Source organism: Cheilinus undulatus, linkage group 6 (genome assembly GCF_018320785.1).
Source record: "Cheilinus undulatus linkage group 6, ASM1832078v1, whole genome shotgun sequence".
NCBI classification, from domain to species: Eukaryota; Metazoa; Chordata; class Actinopteri; order Labriformes; family Labridae; genus Cheilinus; species Cheilinus undulatus.
This window is the reverse complement of record NC_054870.1, coordinates 15,208,820-15,229,195: the sequence shown is the minus strand read 5'-3', so window position 1 is coordinate 15,229,195 and position 20,376 is coordinate 15,208,820. Positions and strand designations below refer to the sequence as shown.

The window sequence follows — 20,376 nt, the reverse complement described above, 5'->3', positions numbered from 1 at the left end:
CACAACCCACACACACCAGACATCCATCACACGCATCCACACATATGTAGTTATGGATTCGCAAAAACCTGGTTGTGCCAAACGGTTTTATAGCTGCCGCGAGGCTTTCGAACAAATTACAGCATCAGATGAAGAGTCCAACTACTTATCTGACTCGGATTTTTTACAGGTTACGAAACTGACCATATCTCAAAAAGCAAGTTATGTACAGACTCAGAATAAATTTCCTTTCCTTTTTTTTTTTTAGGTTTATTGCACTTTTAAGCAATTTATTGTAGTAGTTAAGACAAAGTCAATACATATTATCAAAACTTGGGATATATGGGTTATATTGATGTAAATCAAACAAAAATACTCCCAGAAATTGCATTACAGTATGTAAAAATGTAAGAATATGTCCTGGTGGACTTGCACAATGGTAGGTTTTAAAGGGTTAGGGTCCCTGCCTAGACAGTCACATGGTCTAAAAATGCTGAACTGTACCTCTTCTCTAAAATGGTTTAAATCAAACAAATGTTGAATGCTTCATCTGTGCTTTTCTTTATGGATTTGATGTTATTCAGTCAATACAAAGACAAACTGTTCTCATGTTTTGTTTTGTACCCAGTTTATTTGTTGCTTTTGATGTTGTTCATTGGATTTGTTGTTGTTGTGTGTGTTATTTCAGAGGCGGCGGGTAAGGCGGCGGACAGACAGAAAGGTAAAGCAATAGCTAGACAGACAGTCAGAAAGACAGGCAGTTTAAAGACGGATTTGTTAGGACAGGGAAAAAGGTTAACTGTGGCATTTACATTACTTCTTAGTAAGACAGCTAGGGGACATAAAGGTTCTGATTTACATTCATAGTATTCCCAATATAATCTAAATGTCAAAAAGGGAAAGAAAATAATTAGATTACTTATATAAACTTTTTCAATCCAGGGATCTAGAATTGGCTGCAACATCTGCAACATAATATTTAGGGGTAAATTAAAGTAAGGTGATATACTTGCTATTTATTATTATTTGCCATTGGAATAATCAAGTTTGTGCTTGTCAAATCAGCAACAGGTGAATTCTGTTTTAAAATTCAATTTCCAATAGGAATGCTCCCTGCATCCTGAGCCATTATTGGCTGCGAGTACTAGCCTCCTCATTGGCTGGAGAATCGTCCCTTGCTGCTTTTCCTCAAGTGAGAGTGCAGCATGAGGAGGCGTTGCAGAAGTGCGTTTTTCTTCTAGATGGCTTCAATAACAAGACCCTGACGGGTTGTGTTGTTTTTGTGGGCATACGACACTAAAGATGAATAGCTTACTACAGCTTTAACGATAGTAACCTCCTTGGGTGTCTTCTTCATGTTTGTAGTTTACATTCTGAGCTCTCTTGTGTGCCCTCTAGTGTTGTCCTCCAGTAAGTCATGTTGTGTCTAGGCAAGTACATTTACAATTAGGTTCATGTCATAGATGGGCATGAATGCAAAGAGAAACAGCAAGTATATCTCCAGCCTGAGTCCCTCTATAAGTGGCAGATCTGATACTAATATGTTATTATTTCATTGTGGGATACTAATACAGAAAGGATTCCCAAAGAGGTAGAACATGATCTTAAATAACCATAGATAACCATAGATAATTTTGCTGCCCTCTACTGCCACTACAAAGGTCTGGTTTAGATAAGTTTCTGTAATATTAAACATTTAGAATACCAACATGACCTGTCAGTGTCAAAAAAGTACTTACACTTGAGATGTTTCATTAAAATGCACCTCTTTCTAAGGATTACGTTGCAGCCAATGCAGCTTTTGCTGTCTTCTTTATCTAGGTCCATATGACCTATTGGTATTGGAACATCAACAATAAGGCTAAAACTTATGTTCAAGAATTCACATCCATAATATTAAAAAGTTTTATAGACTATATGTTCAGAGAAAATAAGAACAAACTCTGAGATGTAACTTATTTGATGTTTTGAGAAGTTTATTAGAATATGTTCATTATTCAAGCATCACAATACACAGAAAGTTTGAAGAGATGTAGATAAAGTAAAACGTAGCTAACCAAGGAGCCAGAGAGAGGAATGATAGCACTGTCAGACAAGCTTGCACCTCCTGCCCTTCCTGAGCTCTGTTTCCAGCACGCTTCCTTACGCCACCTTCTTCTGTCACCTTTGTGTTCTAAAGCTGCTTCAGTTCTACCTAAAAGCCTGACTGAGTCAAACAAACATGCTGGATCAGCCTTTAATCATCACTACTTTGGTTCGCTAATCTCAAGGAATTGAATCTGCTTCCTCAAGGCATCACCCAAAACAATGATCATGTGTTTGTGATCAAACAGCAGGCTTTTAAAAAGTTCTGAACTATTTCTTAAGCTTGTATGTGCACTTGATGATCCTCTGAATTTTCCCTTTGCAATTTTATTTTTGATATTTCTGCAAAATATTTAAGACTGGGATAGAGTGGCTGAAGCACAGCAACATTCCTGCAGTGACCTCATCACATAAATTAGAGAACCTTTCTATTTTCTTAAACTGATTGTGATTTCCAATGTTAAACCTTTTTTTAGTGTCCAGAAAATTCCTGTGTCTTTCATCGTGCGTAGAAGTTGTGCTTTGAGATGCTGGTGAGGTCACCCTGGATTATAATTTGCATGAGATGGCCTGTGTATTAATAAAGCTCATGATCAGGCTTGTTGGAGTCACTACTTGATCTGCTTCTAAAAAAATGACTCTGAAGGGACTGTTTCAGTTATTATTACTGCACTAGTCTTTCATTTTTCTGTGCAAATCCCAATCCAGCTTTAGTTTTGGGCATGAATGACATGAGACCCTGATACCTACTGACCAAACTTGGTCAAAACATCAAGAACACAGTAACTGTTTTAATCCTCTCTCCCATGTTTTCCACAGAGGCGACAGCAGGAAAGAAGGCGGGCAAGGGTGGCAGCAGCAGCATCCAGAGGAGCGTAGAGACGGGCATGGCCGTGGAGTACCCGCGGGGAGGGTCAGGCATGAACCGGCAGGCTAGCAGAGAGTCGACTGATGGCAGCATGAACAGCTACAGCTCTGAGGGGAAGTACGTACACATTCAAGGACAGACATGCATGTGCATTTTGTGTTTGCTGTTCTTTCTTTGGGTACAAAATTTAGCATACCTGTCAACAGGCCAACTTTTCCAGGGTTTCTCCTCAGGTTTCTGCTGAATTAGCAGTATTTGAATGTGATTAGCTAATACTGATCACATAGCAGCCTCTGCTATCATCTTTGTTTGAGATGCATTGTTGTCAAAAAATGCAGAAAATCAGTAAAAACAGGCCAGTGAGATGCTAATTAATGCTAGGTAAGTTGTTCTCAACTGGTTGGCCAGAATTGGCCAGGATTGTTGAGCTTTATTTTGTGAGGTGTAAATGTCAGCCTTGAAAAAGTAATGGCAAAAAATGTGATATACAGACACCATAGAAAATATAAATATATATATATATATATATATATATATATATATATATTTTTTTTTTTTTTTTTTTTTTTTAACTTAGTTTTGCTGAAATAAAAATAGAATTTTTCTCTCAGAATCTTGACTTATCTATCACATTATCTCAAGATGAAATATCTGGTTTTCCTTTTTTTTTTAATATAAATTTCGGGAGATCTCTGTTAAACTGCCAAAATTCATGTCATCACAGTAAAACTGAGTCAAATTTAAGGATTGCACACTAAATGCCCTTTGAAAAGCATCTGTAAAGATAGGCTCTTCAATCATGTTTATTTTGTTTCGCCACATTTTGTGCCATCTAAAGTCAAAACTGTAACATTTTTCATCAAATAAATTGGGCTGAGTTTTCAGAAAAATTGACTGCAATTTCTCATTGATAAGCTAGGTGACATAAATCAAACAAATCAAGTACTTTTGTACAAGATTGAAATTGCATTTTTTTAACTTTAACATTAAGTTTGTTTTACACTGTGTCGCTTGAGACTTGCAGCATTTATATTATATTTACATCCTAAAGGTTGCAGGAGCTTTGGATTTCTTTTTAAAACTGCATTTTTCAAGCTGCATGTCTGTGCCATTAAGTGCTCATAACTCAAACAGTTTGACTTTATGTGCGTAATGATTTGTCTTCCTTTAGCTCATTTCCTGCAAATTAGGTAGAATATGTTTGTTTTTGAGTTCATACTACTACAGTTCATAAGATTTCAGCAAACACAGAAGAACTGATGAATAATTGTGTGAATATCTGTGTGTCAGTTTGATCTTCTCAGGTATGCGGTTAGGTGCTGATAGTCAGTTCAGTGACTTCCTGGATGGTTTAGGCCCCGGTCAGCTGGTCGGCAGACAAACACTGGCAACACCTGCAATGGGTAAGTCATGGCTATGCCAAATCTTCTCTATATACACCAGATTTCTATATTCATAATACTAAATGAAACTACATATAAAAGGTTCTATTTTGTTACTGCATGTTAAAATAGAGCATACTTTATATTTTAATGATGCAAAAGATATGGTAAACCATGTTTATTTCTGTTTTATTTATTTGACCTTTAGAAAACCAGGAAAACCTTGTTGAGATTACAGTTATCTTTCTCAAGAGTGTCATAGCCACGATGTACCTCTCAGTTTACAAATTAAAAATCGTCATAGTAGTTCTCAGTACATTCACATTAGCATCCTCATTGTGCTGCTTTATTAGCATGAGAAAGTGAAAAACTTAAATTTTACACACTGAAATCAGGATAAAAAATAATTTTCTTTCTGATATTTTGAACAAAGCTTGTCTGAATGTGGTTTATTTTTATATTTACCTGTCTTTTTCTGACATATAGGTGATGTTCAGATTGGTTTGATGGACAAGAAAGGCCAGCTGGAGGTGGAGGTGATCAGGGCACGAGGCCTTACCCCCAAACCAGGCTCCAAATCCCTCCCAGGTAACTCACATCATCAAACCTTAAATAGGGATCTCTTAAAACGAAAAAAACATCCACCTCAGACATAGGCACCACCCAACAAAGTTCTTCTTCTTCTTCTTACTCTATCCTTTTTTCCTTCTGTTGCTCCCTCCTAACCCCTCCCTCCCTCTTCAGCTCCCTATGTCAAGGTGTACCTGCTGGATAATGGAACATGTAAAGCCAAAAAGAAAACCAAGATTGCTCGAAAGACCCTGGAGCCGCTCTACCAGCAGCACCTGCTCTTTGATGAGAGTCCGCAGGGCAAGGTGCTTCAGGTAATGTACAATTTGTGTGTGTTAATACATGTGAGAGGGAAAAAACTTCATAAACTTAAATAAAAAATGTAAACTTACCACATGGAAATCCATTGCCCACTTTGTACCATGAATATCAATAGAAATAGGTCAAATAATACTAAAATGACTTATTTTAAACATGTATGAGCACTAAGAAAAGCTTTAAGGTCAAGTTTTTCCAATATGATGAATTTCCGAATCTCCCTCGACTTTACCCTAACTATCTTTAAACTTGACTGAGTTGTCTGCAATGCTGAAGTAACTTATTTACTTATTATTTCAAGGTGCTTTCACACCTATGTTGTTTGGTCAAGACTTTTCAGTTTGGTCTGAACCTAAATGGCAGATATTAAAGCTCCCCTGGACTATGGTCCAGACCCAACAGCTGGACTTTGGTCCAACAAAAAGAGGTGGCCTTGGACTGAAACAAACTGAAACATAGTCTGGTTCATGCCCATTGTGAAAGTATTATTTTGAAAGGTTTGGACCTTTATATCATTGACAAGAAATTACAGCATGAGAACCGGAAGCAAATGGGGAAAAGAGGAGACCAAATTTCTAATTGGCATTGGAAAAAAAAACACATAGAAACCTGGAACCTTTCCAACTGTTTTCTGAGAGAATACGAGAGGACAGATGAGTAGTGCTAACTGAAGGTATAAATAAAAACGATTAAAGAACTGCAGCAGCACTGTCTGAAGGAGTGCGATACTCTGAAAAAGCAGTGCTTCCAATCGCCTCCTCTCCTGAGTCAGCGTTGCCATGGCTCACAGGATAGCATGCTGCCTTTTCCTTTCCTGTCTACAATGATAAAGTTGTTATCTAATGAGGAAGTTCATGAGGTGGACTCAGGCTAGCCATATGTATTGCTCCCCAAGTTGGCACTGTTGGTAGTAGTAAATCAACAATGATATGATGGTGGAAATAATTTTTTCATTAATAATTTACAACATATAAGCTACGCACAATATTCAACGTGCTGGTGTTAGATACCCACTGGCCAACTAACCAATCAATGTAAAGAGACACCAACCCATGTAGTTGATGATGATATCATGTAGGTTTGTCATGTAAAGTCCTGTAGTCCATTTGCAATAATTACAGTGTGAAACCAAAACCAACTGATGTCAAATACGTACAATGTAACAAAAATACATAACCTTATTTGGACCTTGGTCCCGACTTTCAGGTGTGAAAACATCCCCAGTCTGACATGAATTATTTGGAAAAAACTTGAACTTGATCAGAAGACTTCATTAAAACTTGTCTTGTTGTATTTTACTTGGTATTTCTCTCAAGGAGATGACTTTTAACTTCACTTTGTTCTCTTAGACATCACTTGACATTTTCCTGTTACATAACCTAAATTTGTCTTTGAGGATTTTAAATTTGAATTTCAACATTTTCGACACTTGTATCTAAGCTTTCATTTCACAAGATTTTACTAAGGGTGCTTTAACATTAGGGCTTGGTCCCAGATCCGAGTGCACTTGAGCCCAAAATCCGGTTCGTTTTGGTAGTGTGAATGCAAACGAACTGCGCCTGGGCACCGGGCCCGGGCCCAGGCCCACTTGGGGAGGTGGTCTCGGGCGCGATTCAAGTGGACTCTGGCTCGGTTCGGATGAGATGTGAATGCAACTGCACCCGGATAAGGGACAGAGCGATGTATCAGCTTTATGATGTCATCGTAAAGGCTAAACTTCACACAGCGCCGCAGTTTGTTCACATTTTTCCTCTAGAAAGGGCGGAAATCATCAGGATCCAGTCAATAAATGGTCTGTTGTGACTCACCTTACAGATGAACACAAGTTGGAGTCAGTGAGAGGAGGTGCAAAGGCAATAAAAGCCTCCTGTCACCTCAAAAACTGCTGTATCTGCGCAGTGCGAGCCCATTTAACCCTCTGAGCTGCACGAAGAGTGATGTTGCTGGCATCTTAAAAAGTGATTTTAAATCATCCATGGTTGCAGGATGGACTTTTTGCCGGGTCAAAACAAAAACAATCTTCGCTCAGGTCATGACCCCTGTGGTTGCCATGGTAGCTTCTTCTTCTTCCTCCTCCTTGTTGGGGTTGTAAACCAGCTACGTGCATACTGCCACCTGCTGTTTCAGACTGATGGGCCCGGGCACGGTTCAGTGTTGCTAGTGTGAAAGCAAGTCAGCGGGGAAAGGGGGAGGGGGAGGAAACGCGTCGCGCCGCGGTTCGAAACAACTGGGCCTAATGTGAAAGCACCCTAAGATTTGTCTCTATGCCCAGGGCTTGATTTTAACCTGTCTCAGAATGCATAGAAAGGACTTTGTAAGGACTAATTCCACAAACTCCAGACTCTAGACTTATATGTACAGTATGTAAATACTTTGATAGTTGACAGGACTTGTATGTGACTTGATTGAAACTAGTTTAAAAGCACTGTGAACAGGACTTCCCTATATGTCTTGTACTGGTTTGAAGACATGATTGTCTGATTAACTTTTACCTGAGTTTGGCTTGTTTCAAATCATCACACTGGTCTTGAGCTTGTTTTATATTACTGAACACTGACTTGGGCTCGTCTTCAGTGAAATGAAATTTGTCTTAAACATGTCAAGAAGAACCTGAGACCTGACTCTGACTTTCTACACTCCTTTCCATTGATTATTTTAAAGGATTGACTTAACTGCCAACTTTGAGTTTAGCTTGAAATCTATCAGGTCAATGTAAGCTCAATGTCTACTATATTATTCCGCTTATTCATATTTTCTACACTAACTGACCTCTACTGTTCTCTCCTGCAGGTGATAGTTTGGGGCGATTATGGACGATTGGACCACAAATGTTTCATGGGTGTAGCACAGATTCTATTGGAGGACTTGGACCTCTCGAGCACGGTGATTGGCTGGTACAAACTGTTTCCACCATCCTCATTGGTGGACCCTACATTAGCTCCGCTCACGCGGCTGGCGTCTCAGACGTCATTGGACAGCTCAGGACCACCACCGGGCGTTCGGTCCTAGTGACCGAATGGTGACCACAACCCCCACCCCAAATATCCCTGAAATGACAAAATAATGGACCAAGCTACTGGACCAGAACTGAGCAGAGGGCCAGATCACGTCCTGAGGACGACGACCAGAAGCCCTCGGTCAACCAATGAAAAGCCAGATGGAGCGACAGGGAATGAGAGTGGGAAAGAGAGAGGGAGAGACAGAACTAGCCAATCAAAGCTTAGCTGGAGTCTGACAATCATGTCTCACACCTTCCCTCTTCCTCCTCCGTATGCCTTTCAGTTTCAAACTTTGCTTTCTCTGTTTACTTCTCTGAGCTGCAGCAGGAGACTTTTCTGTCCAGCATCCTTCAGTCCCCTCTAATGCTTTTCTGTCTTTCTTTTCTCCTGACATTTCTGTGCAGCCCCTTTCAGAGCACCTGTTCAAAGTGGAGCCCTCCAACTAGTAGCCCACCAGCCAATCAGAGCAGAGCTTACTGCTAGGCCACAGGGATGAGTGGTGATGAAAGTGTGTGAGTAAGTCAGTAGCATTGAAGGCAGCTTCCTACAGCTGTACCATCACTTTACAGTAACCTGATGTCTTTATGGTGTTACCATGATAACACTGTTGAAAATGATTGGCAGTGGTTTGGCGAACTCTTCAGGTGAAGGGAGACTGCACGTGGACGTGCACATTCTTAGCCTTGTTGTGATTCATGAAAGCAAGCACAAGAGAAGCTTGACTCGTAGACAGAGGCAAACATAGGTTTGCTCTTTGTCTAAACAAAGATCAGAGAAAACAGAGGCCAATGATGATTTGGTTTTATTTATTTATTTTTTTTTTGCTTTATTCTTTTCAGTCTTTGTTTTGCCCAAAGTTCAGAATGGTACCATAAGGTGCAGACTCCCTCTGTGTATGTGTATGTTTGGTTTTCGAGCGATGTTGCGCCAAAGGCCGACCATAAAGGTCCGGTCAGATTCGCCCGAACATCCTTAGCCCAACCCTCACCCCATCCCCGGTCTCCTCCCCTTCCTCACCCCTCTAACTCCCCCTGTAGGAGGGAGCAGCATGACTCGGGGACGCCCCGGATCGGCCCCCAAGCTGCATGCACGTTTATTTTGTTCTGTTTGTTTCGTTTTTTGTTTTGTTCTCTACTTTTTTGTAAAATAGAAGACGAGACAAATTAACGAACAATTCTCAAAAAAACATAAACAGAAAAAAAGACTAGACTATGTGTGTTAGTTCCACATACTTTTAGGCCAGCTTGTATGTTGCATGTTCTTGTACAGTTTGCTCGTACTGAATATGAATACAAACAGAGAAAAGCCAAGCCATCCCCGCCCCCTAACAGGAGCGGACCAATAGGGGGGGACAACTCCACCCAGGCCACGCCTATCACTCTGGGTCTAAATATACATATTAGGAAGTCTCCGAAAAAGAAAAAAGTCTTTGTTTTTTTCTTTGAACCCTCTGAACAACAGTGCTGTTCTGTAGTACTGAGCATACTCAGCCCCTGGCGTATCTGCGGGTGTTGGTGTCTAAACTGTAGTTTAACACAGTTGGGGCTAGAGACAGAGATAGAGAATGTGTGTATAACAGCTAAATGTATATGAAGTATCATTATGAGTTTGACAGAAATTATAAAGATATAGATATATGAATATAAAAAGAGTGTATCTGACTGTACACCGTCACCGACACGCACACATGCACACCTTGTACATACAAACCAGGATGAGAGGCTTGAACTTAAGTTACGAACAAATCTAAACATTGCTGACACACAAACATTCCTGGTCTCGTAGAAGGGAATTTGCGTCCTGTGGATGTGCTCGAGCCGCTGAGCGGCCCTGAGCCACAAGGGGGCGCTTATAGGCCTTTATTTTTGTCCTGATTGCAGAAACAAACACAAGTAGAACCAATTGGAACAAAGTTTACTTTCTTCTCCTTAAATCCCCTCTCCCCTTTATGATTATATTGGTTTGGACTGGACTTCTAAAGCCAATAAGAAATCTAATTTTGCAGACATATTTTGCGGATGTTTCTGTTGAAACCCTTGGCGGTGTGGCCGACTGCCCTTTCCTTTGTCAGTATTACTCCAGGAATACTGATTGTTTACAGCCCATGGCTCCCCACTCCCAAACCACAATTTTAGACGAAAGACTAAGTATTCACTGCAACAGTTCTTGTTTGTATAACAGATGTGGCTCTACTGATGTGTATGTTTTATATTCAAGAGTTCATTTTTATTATTTACAAATAAAAGACTGTGTGGAAGAAGATGATGGCTTTTTCGAACAGAGTGGTCTCAAGTTATTGTGGTGCAGGTGCCTTCAGAGTCTTTATTGCACTTCAAATGAGACAATGTTTGAACTGATGCAGACAGTAACACATAACTATACAACATGCAAATAATAGTGCTGTCAGAAATGTTGATTATTTTCTCATAAATTAATTAAAAGAAAGAAAAAAGTGATTAATCGCGTTTTGACAATGTACAACCGCCCATCGTAGTTTTGTAATTTTGATGAGAACATACACCAAAAAGTCCCTTTGTTCTTAAGTTTTATGATTTCCTCCATTCTAAAGATCAACACAACCTGAAAATTGCTTAATAAGTGGGCAATTTACTCTTCGTCTGTCCTCCTCTCAGCCTGTCTGCATCTACACATGTACAATCTTTTCTATTCAGTATAAATGCCACATTTTCAAAGGCTTGTAAAAAGTTTCCATGCTGCTCAGAAGACATTATTTTAGGTTGTTTCATGACTATTATAATTAAATCTCACTGTTATGCAACCTTTTTTTAATATTGGTAGATTTATATGATAACTGGTGATTATTAATTTCAAATCCTGTAGTTAATTAGACCTTTTTAAAATCCATTTACAGCACTAAAAACATGATTATGTGAAAACTGTCAACAGACCTTCTTCATCCTGAATCCATCGGCAACTTCATGATAAAAGTTAAAGAACATTGTTGAAAGTTCTACTTTGATTTAACTCCGTTTAAACCCCGCCCTACTGATCTGATCATTACAGTGTTCTCCACAGACTTGCACTATACTTGGTTGGTAAGGGGGCAGAGAGAGTCATCCCACCTCAAGTCACTTCATATGATTTTTTTTGGTGTTTTGACTCTTTGATATTCATCAGCTGTAGGCTGTGCAAAAATTCTTAAATGTCACCACTCACCTCTTTAAATGTTTCATTCAGGAGTCTGTGTTCGTAGCAGGTGGGCTCTATGCTTATTGTTGATTGGATGACAAAGAGCATCTAGGAGTAAAGGATAAAATCAGCAGCAGGCAGCTGCATAAAAAGTTAAAAACCACAACATAAGAAGCCTAAGTTCTAGCATAACATTTTGCTCCTCAAAAAGTGCATTTATGCATAAATGGATGCCTCTCTTGTGCATGAATGGTGATGATATATGGGTTAAAAAATGCACAAGAAGAAAAAATAGCTTGGAGACGGTCACCCTGGTGACACCTGAATATCATTGATGTGTGGCAAACATTGCCTATATGAAAAGACAGTGACTTGTGCTCTTAAGCTGTGCTGTAAAAAGAAAATTATTCACCCTAGCAAAATTGCTTCAGTTGGTAACAAGCAATTGAATAAAGTTTTTTCAACTTTTTAACTTGAGTTGAATGAACTGAGTTACAAACAGAAGCAATTTTGTTTTATTAGTTCCACAATTTTATTTCAGCATATGATCAAACTGCCATTAAACGCATACACTGATGCACACATTTATTTGATAGAATTTTCAAGTGTAGAAAACCTAAGGAGTGCAAAATATATCTGAATTTTTCCCTATAATGTAGTTAAGCATCAGACTTGACAAAGACTTGAAATTCTTATCTTAGGTTCTTGCTGCCACCTACAAGGGAAACCATGATTTTCAAAATATTTGACAATAACTTCTCCATTATTCAGTAAACAGCAGTCTTTGGGGTCAAACCATTGCAAAGATATCACACCAACCACTTATGAATGAACCATGAAGGTAAATACTTTCCCTTTGGGCTGAGAAGATCATCCCTGTTACCATCATGAACTGAAGAGTTTCTGAACTAATCAAACAAAAATATTGATCACTTCCCATTAAAAATATTAAATAGATATTGCAGCATAAATATCTGCTCTCAGCTGGCTTTTATTTCCCTGCTAGCTGTTTAAGAGGATTTAGAAAATGTTGGCATTTTTCACAAATGCTTTGAAAGAAATCAGTATTTCTAAGATGAAAATACAGACTCAAGCAGTGCCTCTTTGCACTTAAGTGTAGAAGTTCTTCACACTGAATTTCAAAGTGAGTGGGCAGTGAAGCAGCATCAGGAGCATCTGAAGTTCAGAGATGACCATCTAACCATGGCAGAAAGGTGAGTCCATCAGTGAGTCCAGTCATAAGATAGCATATATTTGTTTTGTTTTTTCATCTACTGAGGCTGTAAAACAGTTTATTTTTGAACAAATTCAGTCAGCTTGAAAAAAGCCAAAAAGAAAAAAACTTTATAAGGTTGTAGTTTCCTCTGCCAGCATGTCTGCCAGGAGAAACTTGATACTGTGTTGACTTTTCAATATTTTCAGAGGCCAGAATCTGAATTCTTGGAACATTTTTTGTTTGTTTCATGCTGTGTATTGAAATGTGACAAATATTTTTAAATTGTCAAGGTTTCAAGGAAGTCATTCTCTAATTAATCATAAATCTTGTTAAAGTTATTGCTCTCATTCATTTGGCAAACTTTCAGTAAAAGCTAAAGACAACCAAGAGAAATGACAGTCTGCTCAAGCTGCTGCATTTACTGAGAAAGAGACTTGTTTTAAAGCTTTAAGGTCATTTTTGATGAGCTCTAGTCTTGTCAAAAGGAATTTAATGTATGTTCTCTGAAGGTTTTATATCAGTTCTACACAAAAACAAAGTAACAAACTTTTTTTCTGGATGACTATTCCTTACACACCGTCCTTATTAGAGTAACTTTGGTGTCTTTTATAAGTATGTTGGGAAAAAAAAAAAACAGATTTATGCAATTTGAAAAAAATTTCACAAGAGGACTTCCTCATTGTCCTGTTCGTGTGGGAAGAACAGTGCATCCATTTGACATCACTACCCAGAATGCATCTAACAACAAACGCAGCCAACAAGGGAATTTATCTCTACACATTTTCTCAAAACGTTGAAGACTTCTTAATGTTGTACCACACTTATTCATACAAACCAATGATGTCAACCATTCAAACAAAAAGGGAGGGGTTGATTTAATATTGTAAATGTTGGTTCAACTGGTTGAAAGCCTCATGAGAAACTGAGAAACACAAAATACTTTTTTAAAAGCCTCTAGATCAGAGTGATGCCAAACCTATCTTTAACAATCCAAAACATCATAATTGTTCTGCAGAACACACAGACGTGAACAAAAGATACTAAAATATAGATGTGAGTTACGATAATAATAAAAATGATCATAATAATAACCTTATTTGTATGACACCTTTAAAAACAAAGGTTTACAAAGTGCTTCGACAACAAGCTGAATTTCAAACAAGACAAACATCATAACACAACAAGAAATACAAAAACCAAACAACAGAAGAACCCATGACAAATTCTGCTTGTATTGTAACCCCATCATAATAACCCAGCAGACACATTAGAAAAACCAGGAAGACGTGATGAAAACCCAGAATAACCTAAACAAATCCAGGCAACACAGGGACCCAGCTAATGTTGGGTTAATAAATGTCATGAATTCTTAAAAGAATGTACAATTAAAGAGATACGTCGGCTTGTTTATTCCCTGAAAGTGCAATAGACAAATTTTTACATCTCTCCAAAAAGAAGAAAAAAACTTATCAGTGCTTTAGTGCCACCTTCTGGTGGGTTGACAGAACTGGATGTGATAGTAAATTAGCAGACATGAACACCATCCCAGTGGGCCTGCACTGTGGTGCAGCAATTCAGTGTAAATTTCATCGACTAAACTATGACTAAACACGTTTGTCAAAAGCCTTTTTTCCATGAGAAAGACTAGACTAAGACTAGCCAAAAATAGATTTGTGATGACTGAAACTGACCAAGAGTTAGTTTAGTTTTCATCAAGATGACTAAAATGTAGTTTAGTTTCTGTCTGACATCCAAAATCCATAATATTTCTCCATGGTGGGTTAATCTGTCAAAATGCAACTCGTCTGTAGCTCTTCTGCCTCTCAGCTGTAGAAAGCAGGGACCCCATGTTTGGCAAGGAAAACCATACTACCATGGTCTGGTAGCAGCTTGGACCAGAAGTTTAGACTAGTGAATACAGTTCAAATGCAGTTCATTATTTAAAACAAGAAGTAAGTAATGGGATTTGGGAAAGCTCAGTGGTGCATTTTAACTCAACTTGGGGGGGGGGGGGGGGTATGCTTAACGTGGGAAGCTTTGCTGACAGAACACAGATGATGGCAGAGAATAATCCTGGTAATTCACAAGTTAGCAGCAAACATGAATGAGAAACAGCAATGGAGCATAAACTTTCAGTAGTAGTTCAAACTTCCTTTGATGCAACATCCAATGTTTTTACAGCAGAGGCAGACTCCGGCTGTTTGAGGGGTATAAGCAAAAATGGTAAAAAGGACCTCTGATGAATGTGGTGGGGCACCGACACACTAAAGTTTGTCAAAGCTGTAGTTTAAGCTGCAGTGTGTAATATTTAGCCTAGTAGTATTTAGCTTAACAAACTTGGTAAAATAAAGCAAAACATTTTTAAGACAGTCTATCTAAATAAGTGTTTAGTCATCTAAATTCAAAAATAGCTATTTTGAAAAAAACAACTCAGAATAAACCTTTAATTCATACATAGGGAGGGTCCCCTCCATGGATGCTGCCATCTTGGATTTTTTTTTTATTATGATTGTACCTACAACATTTATTTAATCATTTATTTGACAAGGATTAAAAAGGGAAGATGTCGATAGAAATTAGCTCTGTTGAGGAGCTCCTGATCCTTTTTGCACTTTTTTCACTTAGTGAAATTTTGCCCTCCTGTAGGGTGCCAAAGTGGGCACTTTGTCATATACTATTGTCCAGAGGACACTTAGGAGGACCCTGTCAAATACTTTCCACGTAGAGGGCACGAGAAAAAAATGTTGTCATCTAGAGAGCACAAAAGAGGGCATTTAATCAAATATTTGTAACTGAGAGAGGGCGTGTTAAAGTGCTTTGTCATCAAAAGGGCACATCAGACTGCATCTTTTCAAGTATTGTCTACTTAAGAGGGCACTTTTTCAAATTTTGTCCAACCAGAGGGCACTGAGAGCACTTGGTCAAATATTTTACGCTGGAGAGCCCTTAAAGAAAAAATAGTCAAACTTTGCCATTGAGAGTGCACCTCAGACTACGTTTGGTTAAGTATTGTCTTCTTAAGCAGGCACTTTGTCGATTTCTGTCCAACTAAAAGGTCACTGAAGTATCCCTTTGTCAAGTATTGTTTACCTTAAATGGCACTTTGTCAAATTTTGTACAATTAAAGAGGCATTTTATCAATTACTGTCTTTTTAAGAGGGCACTTTGCAACATTTGCCTAACCAGATGGCACTTAAAAGAGCACTTTGAAAAACTGTATCCAATTAGAGGTACATTTGAGAGAGCATGTTGACAAATTTTGTCCTTTTGATGGGAGCCATAGTGGCCGTTTGTGAGACATTGTCCAGAGGACACCTAAAGGGCACTGTCAAATATTTTTCATTTAAAGAGCACTTTAAAGAAACTCTGTCAAATTATGTCATCTAGAGGTCACTAAAGAGGGCACTTTGTCAGATGTTGTCCACTGGAAGGGTGCCATAGTGGGCACTTTGTCAAATATTGTTCACTTAACAGGGCACTTTGTCAAGTACTGCCTACTTATGAGGGCACTTTGCAACTCTTTAACCAATTAGAGGGCACTTAAGTGGGCACGTTTTAAATACTGTCCATACCGAGGACACTTTGGTGGGCCCAACACAATGTTTATCTAGCTTTGGATCTGTTGGAAATATCTGATATGATGTAAGTGCTCAAACATTTAACATCAGATTTTTCAATTCATGTGAGGCATTTTAGTGGAAAAAGTCCAGATGTTTTATCTTCAACCAAAATCTCTATACTTACCCAAAATGTAAGCAGAATCTCCTGAAAGCTGTGTTGTTCTGTTCAGGTGTTGACAGGCCTCTCCCAGTCTCCTACTCACTTACCTCCTGAACTTCATCACTGGTGAACTGGAGCTGTGTGCTGTTAGAGCCTCTGCCACTAGAGGGCACCAGATACTCAAAGATTAAACCTCAGCACCACTAGTCCTGTCATCCTGTGTGCTCTCCAGCAACAATACCAACAGATCATTATGATAATAACACTGTATGTTGTTACACTTTAGACAATGTTATTTACAAGGTAAAGCTGTAAATAATTTAGTTCATCCTGGGACATGAATGTCATAGAGACAATATTTTGTCTTAAAATTCATTTTTGAGGGGGGGAAGAGTCTGAAAGCTGCGTACAGATAAGATTTTTTTTGTGCCCTGATTGATTAAGTGGTCTCCTGAAATTATACGTCATTTGAAAAACTATCTCACCTTCTCCATCCTTGCCTTCCTCCTCCTCTTCCTTGTTGTCAGCAGCTTCTGTGGCCTGCTACGTCTCCTCTTATTCGTACTATTCCTCAGTGATCTGTTGTTGCTGCTCTGTTGTCTTGACTAACATCTTCATAACTGACTTAAAACACACCATTGAAGTGTTTTGACATCAAGTTTGCAAAGAAGCGGCTGTGCTATTTTGAAGGCTGGTGTGTCTAGGTCAATGGTTTGCAAACTTTTTTTGCCCATGGCATACTGATCAAGCCAAAATCTCCCCATACTCATATCCATGCAACAAAACAGCCTCTTTAATGTTACAGTATTATGTGGAGTTGTAATGATAAAATACGGTTGTAAAAATTCTCATGGCATTTGCCTCATGGTGTGCCGTGGGACACCGTTTGGGAACCACTGGTCTTTGTGATGGAAAGTGTTCTAAATGATAAAATCTGTGTTCAGATATTTGCCAAACAGTGATTTAGATTACAAAGATCACTCAGAGGCATGGATTTGGAGTATTTATTTTGACATAGCTGGCATGAATGAACATGACAGCTCAGGGATGACAGGATGAGGAATGAAGGATGACTGTACAGTGAAGCTGCGCTCAGATTTTAGCAGTTTGGAGTCATGTTGTTGGTACACGGGCTTCAGGTTTTCAGAGATGTGTGCATTGTTCCATATTCTTGTGTGTATAGTAGAAAACTGTTACAGGTGAGGATGGGGTTGATTGTCACACTTTTTACTCTTACATGCCTGATTTATGCAGAGGCCAGCGCATGTAGCTGACCTGCACCTTCTCAAAAGAATGCAACTACAGATGGAAAGACATTGACCATAACCCATGTGACTGGTCTGCTGGGGGCCACTGTGTAATGTGTACAGACATACTGCATGTAGAGCAGTGTGTTCAGCTGGTGGGTTATGGAGCCCTTCGGTGGGTTGTGAATGTGTGCCTGGATAAAATATTTTTGCCATTAAAAAATTGTTGAAACTCTTTAAAACAGGCTTGTTTTGTCTCGTCTCTTTGATTTGTCGTGTTTCCTACTGGCTAAGGTAAAAAACAAGGTTGGAAAATAACGTTTTTGCCTAGCTGCCACTGTGGCTGGTCAATTCAAAAATCTACCAGCCATTATATATTTTTACCAGACAATTGATTTAATGATCAATACAGTATAATGAGGTACGATATACTATTCAAGGCTTATAGTAGTTCAAGTTAGACTATTCAATAAATTAAAATGTTTTCCAAGACAGTCCGGCGCCCCCTCTTGCTGACAATTAATACAAGATGCCGTCTCTTCCAGACTGTCATAATTCACCGGTACAACACATTTCCAGTTTTAAATTGAATTAAGGATTCAACTGTATTCATAAACAAAGTCAGTTAGCAGTTAGCAGTGAGTTTTAGCAAATATAGCAATAGCTAACATAGTTACATGGCTTTTGTAGCTAATGTTAGCTTTCTTAGTACAGATATTTATGAGCTGGAGCTTTAGCTTTTTTAGCTACGTAGCTATGTTATCTAGGTACCTTATATAGCTAACGTTAGCTTGGTAGCTTTGTAAGTAAATACATAAATGAGATTCAGGAGGTTGAACTTTAGCTATGTTAGCTAACATAGCTATGTTATCTATGTAGCTTATGTAGCAAATGTTAGCTTTGCACCTTTGTTAGTATAGATATTTATAAGCTTCAAGAGCTAGAGCTTTAGCTATGTTAGCTACATAGCTAGGTTATCTAGGTAGCTTATGTAGCAAATGTTAGCTTTGCACCTTTGTTAGTATAGATATTTATAAGCTTCAAGAGCTAGAGCTTTAGCTGTGTAAGCTACATAGCTAGGTTATCTAGGTAGCTTATGTAGCTCATGTTAGCTTTGTAGCTTTGTTAGTACAGATATTCATGAGCTTCATGAGGTGGAGCTTCAGCGATATTAGCCACATAGCTACAGTATGTAATATAAGTAGCATATGTTAGCTTTGTTAGTATAAATATCTATTAGTTTCATGAGCTGAAACTTTAGCTTTGTTAGCTATGTTGTTAGGATATCTACATAGCATATGTAGCTAAGCTTAGCTTTGTAGCTTTATTAGTGCAGATATATATGAGCCTCATCAGCTTGAGATTTAGCTATGTTAGGTAACAGAGCTATGTTATCTACGTAGCTAATATGCAAAATATTTTGTAATAGGGTTTTGCAGGTCAGGTGTTTGACTTTGAACAAAGCGTATTTCCACTCTGATAGATGTGACCACTCACAGTAAAAGTCTGCAAAAGGGGCCATCTGAGAACTTCAGTCTGTAGCCAGATCCCTCTCCAGATTTCTTTCATCTCATGTCAGAATTCAGGCTTTTGTTTAATATTCCTGGACTTACGATGAGCAGAATATTGGTTCAAAGACACCTGCCAAACAAAAACAAACAAACAAAAAAACAAAACAAAACAAAACAAAACAAAAAAAACAAACATCATCTGGCTGGTGGTGGGTGCTAATCTCCCACCCTGGTCCAAACTGTGCTATGGTTCAGTAAATACATCTGACTGGTCAAAAATATCAGACATTTGGATGCAGTTTCTTATTGAGCAGTTAATGGCTGATCCTGAGGTTCAACCAGTTGTGAAGCGCTGCCCTAGAGTGACAGAAATGACTGTAGACCAGCAGTAACACCAATCAAAACTACTAAACGACATCTGATGTGCATTTTATCTTTCTGATGGCTGTGCAAAATCAGTGTGTGCAAAAAAGCTTAAAATCAAAAAACATGTTTATAATCATCATCATTAGTTTGAGAGAGCCTCTTTAATCAAGTCTGATGAAGGTTTAATGAGTCATTTAACTGTTTGTTTCATGGTCATTTCTCTGCTGTTGGACTGAAGCTTATACTTTCATTTCTTTGTATGATTGTGAAATGACTCTTCATTGATCTGCATGAAAATTCATACAACCCCCAGAAATCCCTGAAACATCTCTGTATTCTGTGTCTACTCCACTAAGTTAAGCTTATACATAAGAATGAGTCGACCAAATATTTGAAACATGAAACAGTCCAGATGCAACAATCAGTGTAACAACAGATCCCGGTCTCCCCTACAGCTAACCTGTTCATTCTCATACACTCACCTGAGAGGAGAGGTGGTGCATGTTGGGGGGTTTTAGGGGCACAAGAGACTAAAGTTAACTCTTGTTCTTCGTGTAATCTCCACTACCTTTGCCACCAGTACTTGTTCAGCTGCAATGATAAATGATACTCCAGTTTATAATCACAAAGTCTGGCGAGTGTCAGACTCAGCTGGTCCCTTAGATGTAAACAGAGGGGGGTCCAGGTCATTTCATTTGTAATGTTCCCCTCTTGGTCTTAATGGTCCTAAAGTCTTTCTGGTTTTATGACACCATCCGTGGTTCTTTACCTCCCTTCAGTCCAGACCCGCACCGCCGCCGCTTCACACCATCACTCCCCAGGTCTTCTTCTTCTTCTACTCATTAAATCCTGATGTATCACTGAGCCCTGGGAGGAGTGGCCCGATCAGAAGAAGAAGATTTACGGGATCAGACTCCATTCAGAGCCGCTGATCACTGCTGCGGGATTATTGGACGAGATTAATA

General features: G+C 38.8%; 1 protein-coding gene across 7 annotated transcripts in view; it reads left to right on the top strand.

The window, feature by feature from the left end:
* The window catches only part of LOC121510946 (regulating synaptic membrane exocytosis protein 1-like), a 167,954-nt gene extending 157,565 nt beyond the window's left edge, over nt 1–10,389 (top strand). For 5 of the 7 annotated variants that reach the window (XM_041789349.1, XM_041789348.1, XM_041789350.1 and 2 more), the window contains 6 exons: nt 668–700; nt 2,884–3,049; nt 4,223–4,335; nt 4,801–4,902; nt 5,059–5,198; nt 7,993–10,389. In XM_041789349.1, coding sequence (XP_041645283.1) covers nt 668–700; nt 2,884–3,049; nt 4,223–4,335; nt 4,801–4,902; nt 5,059–5,198; nt 7,993–8,211 — 773 coding nt within the window. In that variant the 3' untranslated portion in view covers nt 8,212–10,389. The remainder of the gene's footprint in view (nt 1–667; nt 701–2,883; nt 3,050–4,222; nt 4,336–4,800; nt 4,903–5,058; nt 5,199–7,992) is intronic. The other 2 variants (XM_041789354.1, XM_041789351.1) reach the window with 1 other exon arrangement.
* The last annotated feature ends 9,987 nt before the right edge of the window (nt 10,390–20,376 follow it).